Genomic DNA, 18,941 nt, shown 5'->3' on the forward strand with positions numbered 1-18,941 from the left:
CATGCCCAAGTCCCGCTCGCTGCCAGGGACACGCTCTGCGCACGCCGAGGTGGGTGGTGGCACTGGGACTTGAACAACTGACGGCCGCGACGCAGGCACCAAAATGCACCTGCCCTTTCGAGCAAGTTGATGCTGAACCATAAAATCCAGTATTTCAACCCTGTGTATGAAAACTTGTATTTCCAGGAAAGTGAGTCTTCTCCCTCTTCTCTCTCTCTTTAACTTAATCCCTTCTTAGGCAACTGTAAGTAAACTGGAAGTAAGTGGTCTTTGTTTAGTTAGTTACACAGGTCTGACTGCGCTGGTTTAAATATAAATCAGGGCTTGAACTGGGATTTAACACTGATGAGCTTTCCTGTGTTTATCTCTGTTCCATCCCAGAAAGATTCAAACGTTTGTTCCAGTCCAAAAATTGCTAAAGAGCACATTTATGTAAGCATTGCAGAGAAGGAGCGAGCCCTGAAATAACACCATTAGCGTTCGACTGTGGCCTCGGGGTGGGGGAGAGCAGCGGTGGTGTCAGTCACAGGGCAGAGCGAATAAAAGGTGAAGGAAGTTTAGACACCATTAAAATTATTTATTTAAGCCGAGCTAGTGACTTGGGGGGGCACATCTTCCCAGAAATACATGCCAAGGTGTCAAAATCATTTTTCACTTTGGGCCTGATGTTGGGTTTTTTTGTTCCAAAATAAAAATAGTCATAGATAGGGTTGCATGGCTTTCTCAAGCACGTGTTTATTAAAACCAGTATTATTGCTTCCCTTAAGACCCCTCCACCGTGTTCATCCTGTGGATCGGATTCTCCCTTGTGGCCTTCACCTCGTGCACTCGTTTGCATCAGTTGAAATTTGGTATAAAGCTATCATTCTAATTTTGTGATATTCAGCGATCATTTTGCAGTTATAAATAACTGCACACGGCGCTTGGCCCGTTCGCTGGGTTGGGGATCGGGAACAGAGCACGTGTGCTGTGCCGGCAGACCCGGCCTCTGTTATTTCTCGCTGTGAGTATCTGCAGCCCCTGTTATTTTTGCGTTAAAGTCATTAGCGAGACCGAATTTGGGATTGCGTTGCATTTAATATCCTTGTTTTTTCTTTAAAAGACAAGCATTTGGCATTTGCTGCTTTTAAAGCAGCTTCTGGCTTTTCAGGCTTCAAAATTCATCTGTGATTTGGAGGAATATAGGAATTGCTACTATAATACCTTGAAAAGTGGCATTATTTAGGGGCAAGCAGTTAGCTGTCGTTCCTTTAGGTGCCCCTGGTGCATATATATCAGCAGGGCTGCAGAAGGCGAGGATATTGCTGGAGAATTTAGGTCAAGCTGATGGCAGAGCATGCAGGAACCTGGCTGCAGGCCAGGCTGGTGCAGAAGTTGTAATGGGGTATAATTGTGCATGAAATCAGAGCTGTCCACGTTTCCTCCGCTTGCACAGGTTCAGTGGGATGTTTGGAGTAGTATTATTATTATTTTTTTAAACCTCTTTCCAAATCCTGCAATGTATCAGACATGGAGAATGTATAACACGGTTTGTGGAAAATAGATTGATGTCAGATCCCGAAGCTTGGAAAACTTTCAGCCCTTCTGCTGACACTATGACTCAGTAACGTGTGCTCCAAAAACTGCCTGCGAAGCCAGCATCGGTACCGCCTCGCAAATGTTTGCATCGGGACAAAAGATGGAAAAATGGCAGGAAGCCCAGCGATTATTTTCAGATAAACACCGCGAAGCAGAAACGAATTCCCGTATCCAGTAAAATCTTCCCCGTCCACCGCTCTGGGCAGTCTTTGCCACCGCGACCACCCAGCAACCCAGCTCCCTCGCTGGCTTTAACGTCTTTGCATGGAGGAGATAGCAAGCGTCTGTCCTGCTGAGTTTGTAAAAGTATTTGTAATGAAGAGTTATTTTGCAAGATTTGTATTTATCTGGAAACTTTAAAAAATAGCTATTGATGGAGCAAGCTTTCCTCTTGAACAGCCTAGCGCTTCCAGTAAATACTTTCTAAATATAATGTGAGGAATTATCTTGGCGTATTTAGGAAAAGGGATCTGATTCAGTTTGGATGAATTGCATTGATTTTCATTTTCCCTTCCCAACTGTATGTTGTTTCACGTGACTCCTTCTGTAATAGTTGGCAGGGACGAATGTTCCTTTGCCAGGACTTTGAGATTTGTTCTCCGCAATGGTCGGTCAACTTAAGATTTATTTCTCATTAGCCAAATCCTTCTCATCGTTCTTCTGAAATCCCCCCTCCTCAAATTACTTTTCTCCTTGAATTGTGCACACAGAGCCTGTATCGGTGGCTAACATATTCCCCGAATAAGGTGTAGTTAGAAGAAAGTGTGTGTAAACCACTGGTTCTAAAATGCAGTTGTGTATTTTTGCTGCGTTTTGGAATGTTTTTCTAGATACTTCAAATGCTTTTTTTTTTTTTTTTGAGCAATCTCATTTGACTCAAGGGAGGGAATATCCAGGCAGTTGTTTATAGCGAGCTGTAAATGTCAAGAATGCTCCATGAGTTGTCTGCAAAGGATGTTCCAGAAATCGGAGGTGACGCATGTTCTTTTCTAAACCAGTTCCCGGGTCCTTTTTCTTCCACGGAGCCTTCAGAATCGAAATCAGCTGTTGGGATACTCTCCCCCATCTTTTTTTCCTCATTTGTCATCCTCATCCAAAGCCGTCTCCCTACGTGCCTCATTAAGTTGATAAACTACTGCTTTGGCCGTGGTCCTCACTGTAACGCTGCTGGGGCTGTCGACGGCTGGAAGCAAAGTTCTTTGCTCCAGCTCTTCCTAAAGATGGGACTTGATGCTCCAAGCAGTTTCGGATGGGTTCTCCTTCAAAGGCTGAAGGGAAAGGGTTTATTTGTTGAATAAGCCCCAAATGGAAGGCCAGCAGAGCTGGGAAAGACCAAGCAAAGCCATACCTCTTCAGTTCTACCTGAATTTTGATGATTTGGGATTGGTTGTGGCCTTCGATTTCCTAATCTGAACAGCAGGGTTTGTGCCCCTGGCTTTTCTGGAATCACTTTTTGCGGTCATGGCAGTGTCCCGAAGGAGTTCCCTGTTGCTTCAGTGCTCAGAAAGCCGTGGGGCGTTTTGCGTTGGTGGAGCAGAGCAGAGCTCCCTCCCTGAGGCCAGATAAAGCAGACCTCCTCGTAACGGTGATGAGGAACCGGGCGGTTGAGTCCCTGCCATCTGCATGATTGACTTTGAGTGATACCTGTCTCATCCGTCTTGCAGAGCTGTAGCACAGAGGCACTTTCCTAAGCAAAATCTTACAGTCTTCGTCTTGTCGTCAAATCGGAGGTGGGAGAGGGTCTTTTAGGATCTTGGCTCATATTTTCTTCAGAAGAAGTGGGAAGAAGTGTGTTAAACGGAGTTGCAGCAGACCTTTGGGAGCTGCACGATGGTCGTGGCGGGGATGGTATTGCAAAGTCTGTTGCTAATCACAGGATAAGTACAGGCACTTCTCTGCGCACAGTAGTTTTGGGGGTTGGTTTGATACATGTGCATATTTCGCCGTGCTTTTCCCACCCTGCTCGATACCCTTAGCCCACAAACATCAAGAGGTAACGATGCCGTTCTTTGGTGGCAGCTGCGCTTTAATCCCTTTTGGGTTTCCTTTCTTTGGGAAAAGGTACCTGCTGAAATTTAGAACAAAAAAAGGGGGATTGTGTCCTTTAGTCTGATGCGCTGAAGGGTGATGGAGTTGAGAAATAACAAGTGGAAAAATAAACTAGATGCATCTCACGTATTAGTAATGGCATGACACGTGGCATACGTAAAAGAATGGCCTGTCACCAGTCGTGGAGTGGTTTCCCCGTTTTACAAAGAGGGGGAACAGTGGCAGAGACTGGCTGTGGGTTGCCAGTGCCTGTTACAACCCCAAGCTCCTTTGAGGCAAAATCCCGCTAAAGCGTATTTTTGTCTTCTGTAATTTCTGTCAAGAAAAATTCTATTTTCAGCAGCAGTTTCTGCAAAAAAATCCACATTTTGTAACATACTTACGTGCCTGTTCTGTAAAGGACTGCCGTTCGCTGCAAAGCCTACATTCAGAAAAGTAGAAGCAGCAGTTACGTTTTCAGATTTGCCAGCTGCAGGTTGTCTGGACTTTTCCTTTAGATGCCAAGGTTAGCTTCGGGTGCCTCTGGTGTCTTCCTCGGAGCTTCCTGAATAGCGGGCAGAATATAGGCAAGGGGGAACCAAGGGCAAGGAGCCTTAGATAGATACAGCGAAGGAAAATGGAGTTGACTTGCTGTTTGTAACATTGCCTTTTTTTTTTTTCCTTTCCCAGAAGAGAAGCCAAAACCAGATCCAGTATTAAAACCTTCTTCTCCAGTCCTCAGACCAGAACCTACTGGGGAGAAAAAAGATCAAGCTGGCCAGACGACTGAGGCCACCTCAGTGGAAACCCCACCAGAACTTCCTCTTGCTCCATCACCAACCCCGGCCGCTCCCGCAGCAGTTGTTGCTGCTGCTGCTGCTGCTGTCGCCGCCGTTTCTAGTAAATCCACATTCACAGCTGACTCAGAGGAGAAATGTGAACTCGCTTCCCCAAAAGAGGAGGCAATGCCTATATCTAATGCCGCACCCTGCACGGACACATCAGACCCTTCGCCCGCAGAAGAGGCTGATGCCGAGGTGTGCAAGGAGCCTAGTAGTGTAGCATCTAGTGATATTCCAGTGACTGCTAGTACTAATCTAATTAATGAAATGAACGGAGTTAGTGAAAAAGTAACTGCTGCAGAGAGCGTAGTAGATGTAGCCCAGACAGAAGTTGCGCCATTGACTGTTGAGTTGGAGACACCAGAAGCACCTCCAGCAGAAGTGGAAAGCGTGCCATCTTCCAGTGCTCTTCACGCTGCTCCCTCTCCTCCTCCCACCCCACCTCCCACCCCTCCCCCTCCTTCTCCTCCTATTTCTGCTGCTGCTGCTGCTGTTACCACTACAACTCCTTCTCCACCTCCTTTTCCATCTCCTAGTGCCCTCCCTGTTGTTCAGGGAGATTTAGAAGGAGAGGAGAGCACAAGAACTACTCTTAACGAAGAGGTAAAAGATACTGAAAAGAAGGAAGAGACAGAAGCAGATGGGCAACTGGAGGAGAGCACGGAGGCTCAGAGTTTAAACTCGAGCAAGAGTCCTGTCCCAGGTAAGCGTTTGGCACCGTGGTTGCGTGCGGTAAACTGGAGGATGAAGGAAAAGGGTCTTTGGGGTTCTTCTTCCATCAGGTGTTTCCGTTTCTGTCTGCCAAAAAAAAAAAATCTGATAGTGCTGCCTGACCGTTGTTGTGACTGCGAAATGCTAATCTTTGTTTGCAGGGACAAAAAAAACCCTCTTTGTAAAAGAGGTAGCTGACTCGGATGTGCGTCCCAGGGTTGGCTGGGTTCGTGTAAGCCGCTAGCGTTTGCGTTCACGGTGATACAGGGCAGCACTCCCAAGTGCTGTTAACGGGGGAATTCAAAGGACACCACTCTTGCTCTCTCCGAGATGACCGGTCGGTCTGAGAACCTATTGCTCTGGATTTGTCAGCCTGTGCCTAAGCCAGGTTAACATTCAGACCTTGGAGCCCTCTGGGTGAACCTTCTGAGCCAGCAGTTTCTGGAAACCGGTGGGGTGAGGTTTTTTTCCAACTCTAAAAATGTGTCATGGTGTTACCAGATGTGGGTAAATGAAAGGGACCATTAAATCTCTTCCGAACGACTGAAGCACCGAGTGGCACACACCTCAATCTGCCCAGCCTTAATTAACGATGCGTCTGGTTTTCCTCTGCAAAAGTAACACGTAAGCGAAAGTTCCCCTTCTCCTCGCTCGGCTCGGCGGTTTGCAGTTCACTATTCCTGAAATTTTCAGAAAACAAGGTGCTTTACTTCGGGAGGCGTAAGGACTTGTTACAAATTACTAAGAATTGAAATTTCTATAGCTGCCTTTTAAAATCCAGGCTGTTTCTCCAAGTGTTGTTATCTGCCTTCGGTTGCAGTGTCCTATCGCATCGCTGGTTCAGCATTTAATGGATTAGTATAGACCACTGTCTTTTTATTTGCCGTATTTTCTATAGAAAACTGCTTTTTTCTTTTTTTCAGGACTTCCTGGAAATGAAACTGTGGAAAAGAAGTTAAATCAATCAATTACTTGTATTTAGCTGCTGGGGGGAGTATAATGGTGGCTATTATGCGCGCCTAGCAGTGTTAAAGCATTTGAATGTGTCGCATCTTTTATACCCTGTTTTGCAGTCCTTTCAGAGCTGTGAAGCTGAGGTTGTTTATTGAAATATATCCTTTGAATTTGGTGAAGTTTGGACAAGAAACAAAGGAGAAACACTAGGTTGTGATTGGGTTTGGGAATTTATTTTTTTTAAGAGTAACATTTAAAATAGGGGTGTTTTTAGTTTATTCTTTCATAAGCAAGCAATAGATGTGTGCTGGCATCAGTAGCATCTAGGGCCACGCTCTGCTATGGATTAAATTAAAGGAAAAGCTGAGATTGGCCTTGTTCCGTATTTATGTAATGCTGCGCTAGGTCAATATGCTGGATCTTAAATAAAATCCAATATCTAGAGAAGATCAGAAAGATCCCTTCACTATACCAGCCATGGGGGGGGGGGGGGTCTGTTAATCTTCTTCTATTTTTATTTTACTCGGGTCATTTCACTGCTCTGGCACTTGTTGTTCTTTCAACCTGAGCTACTTCATAACACAAATTAATTTCCTTACAAAGTAGAGAAATGGGACTCTTTCTGTAAATGAGGTTTTATGCAGCCAGGTTGCAGCTTGCAATCTTATTGCTTGCTTTGTAATGTCCTGCAGTTTAAATTAAAAAAAAAAAAAAAACCAAAACCTACTTACAGCATTTCGGGCTTTTAATTATGCAGAAGATTAATTTTAATGCTCTGATGTCATTAGGCTGGACAGCACACATTAGCCAATACATTGGCTTTGGCAACAGAGAAATATTTCTCAAGTCACATAAAAGATCACGTGAAACTCTGATTGCTTTCCTTGAAGTACTGAGCTTTTAATAGTAAAATACTCTCCAAGTCAATTTTTGTGCTTTACCTCTTCTTTAACGATGTTTAACTGTATTGCATTTCTCTGCCAACCTTTTGTTGAGCAATAATTTTCCAATTCTTCCTTGGAGAGAGGAAGAGAGATTTAAATAACGTAATCTGAAGGTGACTGCTAATTCAGGCGTCCGTCTAGGCTGAACGAGGAATTGCATGTTTCTGCCATATGCTGGAAAATACAGATGCTGAACTTCAGGAGCAAGGAGAAAGGGCTGTATTACTATATTTATTTTCTTGGACTGGAGGCCAGGAGTCTTTTTTTTTATGATCTCTGGAGATACGATAGAAATTGGGATAAGGGAGACTTCTCAAACACGTGGTGGTAAGCGTGAGCTCTGTGACTTTTAACAGTATTTCTTTGGGGTTTTCAGCAGAAGTGTGTACTTACTAGAGAGCAGTTTGGTTGGCCACAGATCATACCGCTTTATTGCCTTTAATGGTAGCTGATCTGATTTGACTGGGAGACTACTCAGACCCAATAATCTAATTGCTGCAGCACTTGCTCCTGGGTGTCCTTTTCATAGCTATAATCTGGCCCGCCTAAAAATGCGGGGGTTTCTGAGTGAGACGTTAATCCACCTCCTCCCTGACATGGCGGGGCAGAACTGTTGAGACTTGCAGGTGTGTCCCATATTTTACGATGGAGGCGACAGCTTTTCAGGGATGAATGAAGTTATTTGCTTGTTCCTCAAGCGCTTTACAGAACACACCTTCTACCTAACAGTCAGAGAAACAATACTTTTATTTTTTGCTCCATCAAGCTCTGTATAGAGAGAGAAACGAGTATGTTCAGACCACAGAGGCTTTCCCTTAAACATCTTTGTTCTCCAGCAGTTCTTTTTCACGGCTCAAGAAAATGAATTTTTCCGTGTTTGCAGGAGGAGACCGGAGCTGAGCAGAGCTGACCCTTTGGGGATCCAGGGGAACCTCTACTCTTTCTTTTCCACTGGCATTAGGTCTCTGCCAGATTTCCAAGGTCAGAGGATGTCTACAGGAGCACCTGTGTTGTATTCGTCTTATTTTGCAGAAATTGGAGCATGCCTGGTTTTCCTTTTTATTTTACACTATATTCTATCTACTCTTAAGTTGTATTAGCCTGCATAATGAAGATAGCAATTTTAGTGTTTGATCTCAATGTCGGATAGCAGCCGGTTCATCCGTAGCCTGCTCATTGGCATTATTGGTCTTGCTTATAATCCCCTACGAAATGGGGAAGACTTGGTGGGTTTCGGAGCGTTAAACCACTGAGAACTGCAGTTTTTTTTATCCTGCAGGCAGGATGTTGTACCTGGGTGTGTGGTTTCTTGCTGCTGACTGTGTTTCGGTTCTGAGCATTGGCCAAAATGTGGGGTTAGAGGAGACACGTTCACCCTATTGTGAGTGTGCAGGCAGCGGATCTCATTCCTGCCTGCTCAGGAACGATTATCTTGAGGTTTTCAGGAGGGGCAGAGCTCTTATCTGCAAAGGGCAAGAGCACGCAGCTTTTAAAATAATTAGTTCCTACTCATCTTCATTACAAGGAAGAAAAATACAGATATTATCAAGAGAGGAACTCGGCGCTCAGCCTGCGATCCTTACTAAAAACATTGCTCCAGTTAAAAGTCATCAACGACACACAGTTGCTTTTGTAATTAAATCCTGCTTTTTCTCTAGTAGCTTTGCTGGCTGGCGGTGAGGGACCAGCACTTCTTGGGGAACAAAACAGGAAAAATTTTGTTGGTGGAGTGGAATTTCTAAAGAAGGCGGCGCTACCAAGGGCTTGAAGCCTTTAGGACATGCTCTGAATGGCCGCCTTTGATGTAATCTTTCTATCATGGCTATTACGAGAAGCAAAGAGGAAAATAAGAGATTGATGTCTGTCCCAGGCAGAACTCCTAGGAACATAGGAAGCCAAAAGAGCTCAATACGCATTGAATTCAAAGGGCTGTTTCTTGCAGAACTAATTTATGAGACGTATTTCAATATAAAGAAGCCCAACTGACTGCGAGTCCCTGGGTTTCTTAGCTGTGGAGGCTGTAACAAGCAACTTGGGGCAGTAATTGGAAATATCTTGGAGAAATATCTCCAGCACCCAAAGCCGGAGAGCTGGAAACATAAATCAGGTATTGCCTTTTTCTTGATTTGCTGCCATAGCCCACTGGAATATATTTTCTTTCTCATGAGCTGTAAGACGATGGTGAGTCTTTGCTTTGGTTTTTAATGGCACGTTGGCTAAAAAATAAAAATATAAGAGCTGGTATTAATTTATGCTTAGCAATTGGCAGCCACATCAGAGAGGAGACTGCCTTCTCTGTCTCGCTTGATGGGTTGTGGACTTGCTGGGGTGGGTATCTCCTGCAGAAAGATGTTCCGCTGAAGAACATGATGTAGCTGGAGAAATGGGTCTGCTGAGCAGATTTCTCCGGTGGTGATGTTATCGCCAGTAACGATGTCCAGGATAGGCTGGAAAGAAGGATTTTGTTACTCTTTCCAGTCCTACGGCAGCTGGAGGATTTAATTCGGTTGAGCTTTGTGATGGAATTGTGCTTGTGTTATAATTGAAATGATAAAAGACAAGGGGAATATCTTAAAAAAAGAAAGAATTAAAAGAGCAGAAGTAATAAAGCAGGTAATACTTAGCAAGGACATAAAAAGGAGATCTGACCTCTAAATGTAGATCAGTATTTTCACTCCTGTTCTCTCTCTCATTTTCGTAAGCAGCAATAAGCAAGGAGCTCAGCAGTATGCTGGGTCTGCTGGTGTCCCTCCTCCAACCGAAAGAAGTTACCACCTAACACGTCAAAGTGGGCTGAAAACAAGCTCTGGAAATGTGTGAACGCAGGCAAAAATGAACCTCCATTTGAGAACGAGTTTGATTATTGGTGTGCATGCAAAATGCTTAATTTGGGGGGGGCAGGAAAATTGAGAGAAAGGCCAGAAGTGTCCGGAGGCCTCCGTTGCCGAGAGCCAAACTACACACGTTACGTTTTGGTTTCCCTACGGCTCACAGGGTGCCTCACAGCTGAAACTCCATTTTCAGATAGCACCGTTGTCCTGGCTGGGTTTTGGGTTTGGGAGGGTTGGCACCTAAACTCGCTTTAATTTTCTCTGCATACATTAGCATAAATTCTCCTATTGAGTCAGTTCCTGTAGCAGAAATGAGAACTCAACAGAAAAAAAAGTAATCTGATGTCTGCTATTTTAAGAGGGGAAAAATTGAGCAATGTCTCTGGAGATCTCGCCGGCCTACCCCAGGCAGCTCTGAGATACAGTCGGGTGTTAGCACGGAGTTACAGGCTGCAAAGCTGCAGGGCTTAAGCGAAGGCTGCTGCCGTGTCTTGGGATTAAAGGCAAGCGTCCGGCCAAGCATCCTCATGCAGGGAAACCCCAAGGCAGGAAAAGGATCTGCACGATTAAAACACGGCAGGAGCTGTGAGACTCATTCGGGAGGCTCGGCAGGATCACATCCTTTATATAGCTTTCTTCTACCAAAAAAAGGTGAAAAAAATGTATCACTGAGAAGCAATAACGTTAGCATCCTGACAGTTGAGGAAAGAAACATCCCAAACCTTTGCCAACCCCAAATCCATGACCTTGAGTTTATTTCTGTGTGTTTAAAAATGAAATGTTATTTTACACTGTGGATGTTTTCCATAGCATACTTTGAGCTTGAGTGGAGTGAAATTCTGTAAAATTAAAAACTTTGGGGTTAATCAGTTAAATTACTTGGCTATGGCTGTATCTAGGTCATCACTGTGCAGACGTGACCCACTCCTTGAAGAAATCACCCAAAAGTGTGGAAGTGGCATTGCCAAACAAGAAGGCATCGTATCGTGGCAGCGGGGCTTGATGTCCGGCCTTAAAACCATGGGTTGACTTTAGAAAAGCACTAAATTTTCACTAAGTTTTAGCATATTTTGTGGTGGAGGGAACTGTGGAGCCTCACTTAGGTCCACGCTTTGTTAAATCACAGAAATTACCACCTGTGTGGACAGCTGGTCCTTGCCCAACCCCGATTTCACCCAAAGACGGAGAGAATAACTCGACTATTCTTGCGAGGGTACAGCGAACTTCTGTGAGCAGTAATAAAAGACAATCCCCGGTTGTGTAAGGCAAAGCCATTTTGCAATCCGTGCCTGCTTAGCCATTTCTCTACTCTCCTTTGAGCCCCAGGAAATTCAGGGTTACTGCTGCGGCTCTGCCCTGCTCTTAAAACTTAAAGTTTCTCCGTAGGGTGCTGTGATGGATGGGACGTGCGGGGCTCGGGGGGCTGGAGACCTGGGTGATATTTCCAGCTCCTCCATGAACCATCAGTTCTGTGAATGACCAGATGATGTTTGAATATTTGAATTAGACTTCTCTTTTTTTTTTATTAACCTTTGCTTTTGTAGTGTTTAGCATGAAGATAAAACCCTTTTATCAGCGACGATAGCTGCTGTTGCACTTTGGGCTGGGGCCAGCGTGCTGACTGTAGCGATTTCTGCCGTCCGCAGTGTTTCTGCAAGTCCATAGTCGCCCTCCAAACAGGGAAACACTGTCAAGAAGCCGCTGAGGCTCCTACGTATCTTTTGGGGCAGTGGGCACGTAGCAAATCCAGTTTCCTCTTTGCCCATAGGAACAAAGTAGGCCATTATTAACACTCTTTTCATTTATCCGTAGTTGAAGAGCCTTTCAAAATTGTTTTTTATGGTGATAAAATAAGTGCACGCTGTGTTTTTCCACAGTATCTGCTAGAAACCAAAGGCTCGAGCTGGAAATCTGTTTGCAGTAAACTTCACTCACGAAATCAATTCTGTTTACGCTCTGTGTTAAATATGCATATGTGCTCACTATCAGAAGTTAAGCTGCTAGCGCTTGCAACAAATTACGAGCATATTGGATTAATGGTTTTGTCTCCTTAATATATTGTGTGGTTTCTTTTACCCTTCGGGAGGGGGGGAGTGATTAGAGTAAATCACTGCTGATCTTAGAAATATTACATGGTGTTTTCTTTGAATCAGTTGGCCAGGGAAATTAATGAATGGTGGAGTTGTTAACCTGCTTTTAAATTGAAATATAAATCCAGCTCAGGAGAGCCAGTAGTGCCACAAGGTTGAAGGAGTCGTCCTTTTGGATGAGATACTGGAATTTTTAGCCTGGTTATGGTTATGGTCCAGATGATGGTTAATTCTTACAATATTCCTTGAGAAAAATATGTTGAGAACAACCTTCACTCCTAGCCAATGCTTGATCTTTCAAAAAAAAAATCAGTTTCTGAAGGCTTTCCTTTGCACTGCATGATCCTTATACTGTTGGTAATAAACTCCCCGCTATCACAAGTACCATTTTGAGCTTGAATGAGCAACTTGTAAAACAATTACCATGTTTTAATGTCACACTAACGACTGTGTTATTACCGCATTGAAACAAAAAGTGGTTATATCAAGCTGAACCTTCTGCAAGGCTGCGACTGCTCCATTTTCCTGTATGTAAAACCAGCACGCAACAGGGAAGCGCATCGCCCACGGCCGTATTTGCTCCGTGTAATTTAGTGTTGTAATAGGTGTACGCTTATATTGCAGCCCAAACAGCTGTAACTGCACCAAAGACGTGGAAGAAACCAAAAGACCGGACCCAAGCCACTGAGGAGGTGATGGAGGCAGAAACAGAGGTAAGAGAGAAGCACAGTCTTCCTTTATCCAAATTTAATGATGATGTTGCTCTCTTGAAACTGTATTTTAGAGGCGTTGCTTCCCAGTTGTCTCGCAATGATCCAGGGCAGACTTTTTGGGGGGAAACTCTGATATTCCCCAGCGTCCTTTAGATAACCGGTTTTAGTCTGTTCCCTGTTGAAGGTCTTCAGGCTTTCTTCGTTCTTGCTTAATTTAACGACCCCCAACATTCAAGAACATGTAACTGCTGTCCTTCCAGTGAAGGATGAGATAAAAGTGGGTTTGAATCCCTTAGCGCTGCCCCGTTTTGGGTCCCCGAGGCCACTATGGTGACATTTGGCAGGTTCTTCTGCTGCACAGTGATGTCATTGTGATGTCACGGCCAAAGGTTAGTTTTCCTGATGACCACCTGATGGAGAAGCTGGGAAAGGAAAACTTTGAAGTTACCAGGCAAAATCACCTCGACAGTAACTAGATGAGTACCGAAAATCTCCCTTGCTGCTGTTCTGGTAGGGGTATTGCAGGAAGAACCTCTTTGTTTAATATCCTGGGTAAACTTGGGGTTAGAACAGATCACAGAGGGGTTAAGAGAGTAAAAATGTAAAAATTCAGACTGCCCTGTGCATATATAAAAACTGATGTCGGCCAGATGTGACGCAGAGAAGCATTGCTTCTTCACTCCAAATTTTTCCTCAGTTATTATTCATCTGCTATTTCTTCCACAACTTTCCCTTACCGCCAGCATCGTTGAACCCTTCCCCTCTAAAAGCATGTTTTTGCAGAGTGAATCTTGAGTCTAGTGGACGGTACTTCACCCTTTGTGTAAGCAAGCGTTTGTGGTTTCTCCACCGAAGCGGCAGATAGGCTCATTTACACGTTATGAATGGTATAGAAGTGCTCTCCCCTCTCTTTGTGGGGGAATAGATGCTCAGAATGCTCACGTGCAAGGTATCACGCTGCGACAGCTGGTCTGTGCGCAACGGGAAAGCTGATGATTGGGTAATCCAAGGAAATTAAAAGCATCCCTGTGCTCGTTTCCAAGCCAGAGCGCGAAGGATGTTGCTGGGCTGCGCGAGTAAGTTTATACTCCGTACGCTTTCTTCGTCCTTTATTGGAGGAGTCTTGTCTCCTGGACCGCTTGGCGTTTTCACCAATGCTAATTTGTCAGAGTATTCCCTTGAAAGATCTGCAAAAAGCATTTTAGGATGCGGTGTCCTCAGGTAGGGAGGCGAAAGGATCGAGGGCTTCTTCCGGAGCATCCTCGAATGCTTAAGTCTTTGCTTTGTTTAACGCTTAGACATGTTGGGGTTTCTCCCAGGAGAAACGCGTTTCTAACGCCGCCTCTGTCTGAATGCAGAATAAGCCCGTGCCCGTGGAGAGCTCTAGAATTAACAGCCAGGGATCCTGTTAATGCTTTTTCCTGAAACTGAGATGCTGAAATTGTGGCTGTATGTCGCATTACCTTCTTCATGGGGATCTGCTCCAATTAGCAGCCTACGTTTAAAGGACGGATCCCCCCAAAACGAGCGCGGCGTGCCCTTTAAGGTGGCTGGTGAGCTGCAGGAGAGGAGAAAAGCGAGGTTGTCTTTCCAGGCTGGGATTGCTCGTGGCTGTCATGCTATAGGGCTTAACAGTTCCTTCCACCCGATCCCAATAGCTCCTGGGGGTTTCACGGGCAACGCTAAGTCTTTCCAGTTGCACTGTTAATTATCGGTGGGTTATCTCCAGGAATGAACCAATAAATCATCCAGTTGTTCTGTGTGTTGTTCCGTATCGCTGTTTAAGATGCATATGTATTCCTGCTACGCACAAAAACGCTGTATGAATAAATGAAGAGCCGTTTTGCGTGCTTCGAATTTTGGCAGGGTGTTTTTAACGTAACCTCTGTCTTCCCATCTGTGCTTCAGCCTAAAGTAGAAGAGGAACTTTCAGGTGACAAAGTACTTGAATCTGAACAGGAGAAAATGAGCCATGGGTTTCAACTGGAGAGAGACCCCTCTGAACTTAAAAAAGCGAAACCTGTGGAAGAAAACGGAGAGCAGGAAGCAGAACCTGTGCGGAACGGTGCCGAGAGCGTTTCAGAGGGAGAAGGAACCGATGCAAACTCAGGCTTCACAGAGAGCTCCAGCGAAGGGCCAGTGTACCAGTATAAACCAGGTAAATCCTGTTTCAGACTCTTGTATGCTTGCTTGGTTTTCTGCCTCCCTCCTTCAAGGGCTGCTAACGCTCCGTGCATCCTCCCCGCGGAAGGAAGGGTGTTTCCAGTGGGGCTGGAAGGGGGTACAGCGTTTCACCGTGTCCGGCTCCGCCGGGATCCACTAACCAGCAGGCTCAGAGAGACCTGGGGGAGCACGAGGGGAAAATTATTTTTCTCTCGCCAGTGGCAATGAAGAGAAGAGAAAATCCCTGATTCCTTGAATTTATTGCACATGTGGATGTTGGCTGCAGCACAGTGGAAGTGGTGGCGAATTGGTTCCCGTGTGATCGACAGCTGAGAACGATCCAAGAAATTCCATATAAGCGGACATACTTCTTAAATAAGAGAATTGAAAGTTCTGATTGGGTACTAAATGCGAGTATGTGTGTTTATATAGATTTAATTTCCTGGCTGAACAGTTGCATAGATCTTCAGGTTTCTAGAAGAGTAAGGAAAAGAAAAGGAACAGTTTGTGGTTTTCAATCCCAGGCTCTGCTATTGAACTGTGAGCGTGCAGTGCTTTTGAGTGTGGGCTCACAGGATGTGGTCCTTTTGTTGCTGGTTAGCACTGGATATAGTCTACCTAAGGGGTGTGTTTTGTTATTAAGATATTTAATTTGTAGACCTGAACCTCTTAATTCACCTCATTAAGAGAGACCTTGAGACCGACTCTTCAGTTGCTACCAATTTTTAAGCCATTTCTCATTCAGGTGAAGCTCCCTCAAAATAAATCAGTCATTTTCTTAAGGGCTCAGAAACCAAAGAGTATAAGACAAAATAAGGAAGGACCGTGAGAGCCTGGACAAGGTATCGGGAAGGAGCACCACTGTTAAGTGATTACACTGTGGTTGTTATTTCAGCGCTGCTTTGTTCTGACAAAGACCGGAGTTACTTTTCTCTTATTAATTTGGGGGTATCGTATCGTTAGGAGAAGCCGTAGAAGCCTCTTGATAGTTTACCACACACTTCTGATAGCTTACCGGTTCATTAGGTAAGCACATCTTGAAGTTAATCCATAATTCATCAGCTGTCTCTCCAAAACACTTGATGCAGTGGGAACAATCCTGGTCGGATCTGGACGTCCTTTTGCTCAGCTGGAGGGGTTGGATCGATCCCTTGGAAAGCAACACGCATTGGACTTGTCTGCCGTAAAGCAGACCTGGCCACTTGGTGCAATAATCCTCAATTTCAGCTCTGCTCTTTCTAAAACTGGGGATTTTGCCTTTCGGTCCACCACAGGAGGAATTGTGTGTTTGATCCCGGTCTCTCCCCTCGTTGGGGAGCCAGAAAGCCTGCCTGTGACGCTGCCCAGCTGCTTTTCACATTAAAACAGCTTGTTAAGATCTTTCCAGGAGAAGGAAACTGTACATATAAACTGTTTCTTGTTGCTGTCGGTACTTTTCCATGATAAATGGAGGGTGGTGTGGCACGGTGATAGGCAGCTGGCCGGGAATTCTGGCTGGGACACAGCCAGCCAGCCAAAATGTTTTCAGCACCCTTTTATCCCAAAGCTCTGTAGAAATAAAACTGCACAAAGAGCTAAAAATTGTAATTACTTTTGTGTATTTTCATTCCCAGTTATTAAAGCCCATCACTTGAAGTAAGTTCCTGTTTGTGGCCTCTGCAGGGATGAGGATGGTGAGAACCCAGAGACCTAAAGCTGGTGATCAGGGACTAAAATAAACAATAGAAAACCTTCACAGCGAACCTGAACGGCTGGGTATAAATGCAAAGCAACGCCGTTTGGCATCGGTGGAATACGAAGGCGGCATCTCGCACAGATGTTTTCCTTCAGATAAAAACGTGCTGCCCGCTGAGGGGCCTGACTAGTCAACCTGGCTGCTGAGCAAGTCCATGTTTTCTTTCCTAACTTCAAACAAACTGGGCGGCCGGCAAAGAAAATCCTGTCTCTAGGCTACCAGATGCTAATTTTCCTTGCACTGAAATGGCTGTAGGTTTACATTTTCGTTTGCATCAGGCAAGGTCCTCTACGCCGCAGTTCTCCTGCCCAGAAAACCCTCTGAAAAAAATGGGTGAAAAGTTGTAATTCTTAGAGCGCGGCCTGCGGTTGTGTGTTTCCTTTTGGTTCCCACCGTTATCTCCAGCGTGGGTTGTTAAAGGCTCGGTGTTTTCACGTTTTCATAGGATATGTTTGTTCTGCGTGGCGCTCTCCTTGGCTCTGCATTTATCGCTCCCTTTTACACAAAACCAGCCGCTTTAACTTTTGCATTTTCACCCAGAAACTGGGAATCGTCCCCATTTCATCATTCCGCACGAGACAGTGAAAGTCAGAGTTAAAATGAGATGACGTTGGCTAAAACTGGAATTAGTGATTAGTTCCGTGTGTGGTTGCTGCTGGAATTGGCTATATGCTCCCCATTGTTTATGTTCCTTTAATGCGATGTCTATTCCTCTCCTTGCTGCCTTCAAAATTAAAATAAAGTCAAATGAAAATTTCCCAAGCGGCTGCAGCAATCTCTTCCCTTTGGATTTACTGGAAACGCGTCTCGGAGAGCGGAGGTTTTTGTTACCTATGAATCTCAGGCACCTTCTCTCCTTATAGAGCAGTGGAAGCCCCTGGACCCGGAGGGGAAGAAGCAGTACGACCGGGAATTCTTACTGGATTTCCAGTTCATGCCTGCCTGTATCCAAAAGCCGGAGGGGCTGCCTCCCATAAGCGATGTGGTTCTCGACAAGGTGAGAGGAGAGCCAATAAAACAGGTGTGTGTAATTTTTTTTTTTTCATATAAGCATGCTTTATTCCTTGACTGTTTTCGGTGCAGACTTTTGTCGGGAAGGGGAAATATTTGGCTGGTGTCGCATCACAAAGTTCTTCAGATAGAGGCATTGGTGCCTAATGAATGGGCACAGATGACTTAAAAACTGAAGCATTTTTCATAGTCTCTATCTGGATTAAGTTATACCGGGTTGTTATTAAAATTTAAAATGATATAACCATGAAGAACTAAGGATATAAGCAAAGCAAGACTGAACAGAGAGGCAGTGCCTTCTATTAGATCAATTCTGCGGTTAGAAAGCATAGGCAAGCTTTTGGGCAAACTCTTTTTGGTCTGAAACAGTTGTGTCAGTAGTTATGAGCTGACCTAATGAAAGATCCTTAAAACCTTGACTCTTGAAGTTTTTTGTGATTTCTATCCAGCCTTATTACAGATGTGATTTTCTCTGCTGTATGTCTGCGCTTATTGAAATCCTTGTTATTTCTGAAGAGCTGACACCAAGCCCGTATTCTCCTCTCGGAACTATGCAGTTCATTGATTTTGATGTAACCACTACAGACTCGCTCTTAAGTTTCAAGCACAGATCAGGATATGGGTGATTCTCATGTGCAGAAACATTTCCACTCTGAATTTCATACCCAGACAAATTGTAAAATGCAGCTTTGTTCCCAAAATGATTTCATCCACCTACTAGTTTTCCGTGATTGCTTCTCACTGCTCTGTCTGCTTTTGAGCTTCCTTTGCTCAGTCGGCCATCTGTCTTGTTAACACAAAAGACGTTTGTTTGAGGGAAGGTGGCAGTTTTGTGATCCTGAACCAAGACTATCACATCCATTTTGCAGAAGTCGGGCCTGTGTCGCCATCGTTTTATCCTCCATAAGTCATGCTCAGCCTTGAAATGTTTCTGAACTCCACCTATTTCCACAATAGTCACCTGCAGAAGACTTATTTTAAATTAAATGCTTATTTTTAGTGTAAGTGTGGATGCATGAAACTTGCACAGTTTGCTAAAAGCATTAATTTGGATATTAAACATGACTGTTACGGTTTAGCAGAGGTGGTCTGTAGACTTGCGTAAACTTTGGTAGCTCCAGCACCCGCTGAACAGATCCCGTTTGTTTGTTCCGCTCCACGATGCAGGTCAATCAGCCCAAGTTGCCACTGAGAACTCTGGACCCTCGGATACTGCCTCGAGGACCAGACTTCACGCCAGCCTTTGCTGATTTTGGGAGGCAAACCCCTGGTGGAAGAAACGTATCTGGAAGTGTGAGTTTACCCCAACTTGCTAATTTAAAAACTGCCCTTAACACCGAT

At 44.7% G+C, this 18,941-nt stretch overlaps 1 protein-coding gene across 2 annotated transcripts in view; it reads left to right on the top strand.

Annotated features, from left to right (window-relative positions):
* EIF4G3 (eukaryotic translation initiation factor 4 gamma, 3) overlaps positions 1–18,941 on the top strand; it is a 106,301-nt gene that overhangs the window by 55,517 nt on the left and 31,843 nt on the right. For both annotated transcript variants that reach the window (XM_009330333.1, XM_009330332.1), the window contains 5 exons: positions 4,297–5,151; positions 12,603–12,691; positions 14,600–14,849; positions 17,453–17,610; positions 18,768–18,893. In XM_009330333.1, coding sequence (XP_009328608.1) covers positions 4,297–5,151; positions 12,603–12,691; positions 14,600–14,849; positions 17,453–17,610; positions 18,768–18,893 — 1,478 coding nt within the window. The remainder of the gene's footprint in view (positions 1–4,296; positions 5,152–12,602; positions 12,692–14,599; positions 14,850–17,452; positions 17,611–18,767; positions 18,894–18,941) is intronic.

This window comes from Pygoscelis adeliae, unplaced genomic scaffold (genome assembly GCF_000699105.1).
Source record: "Pygoscelis adeliae isolate BGI_AS28 unplaced genomic scaffold, ASM69910v1 Scaffold728, whole genome shotgun sequence".
Classification (NCBI taxonomy): domain Eukaryota; kingdom Metazoa; phylum Chordata; class Aves; order Sphenisciformes; family Spheniscidae; genus Pygoscelis; species Pygoscelis adeliae.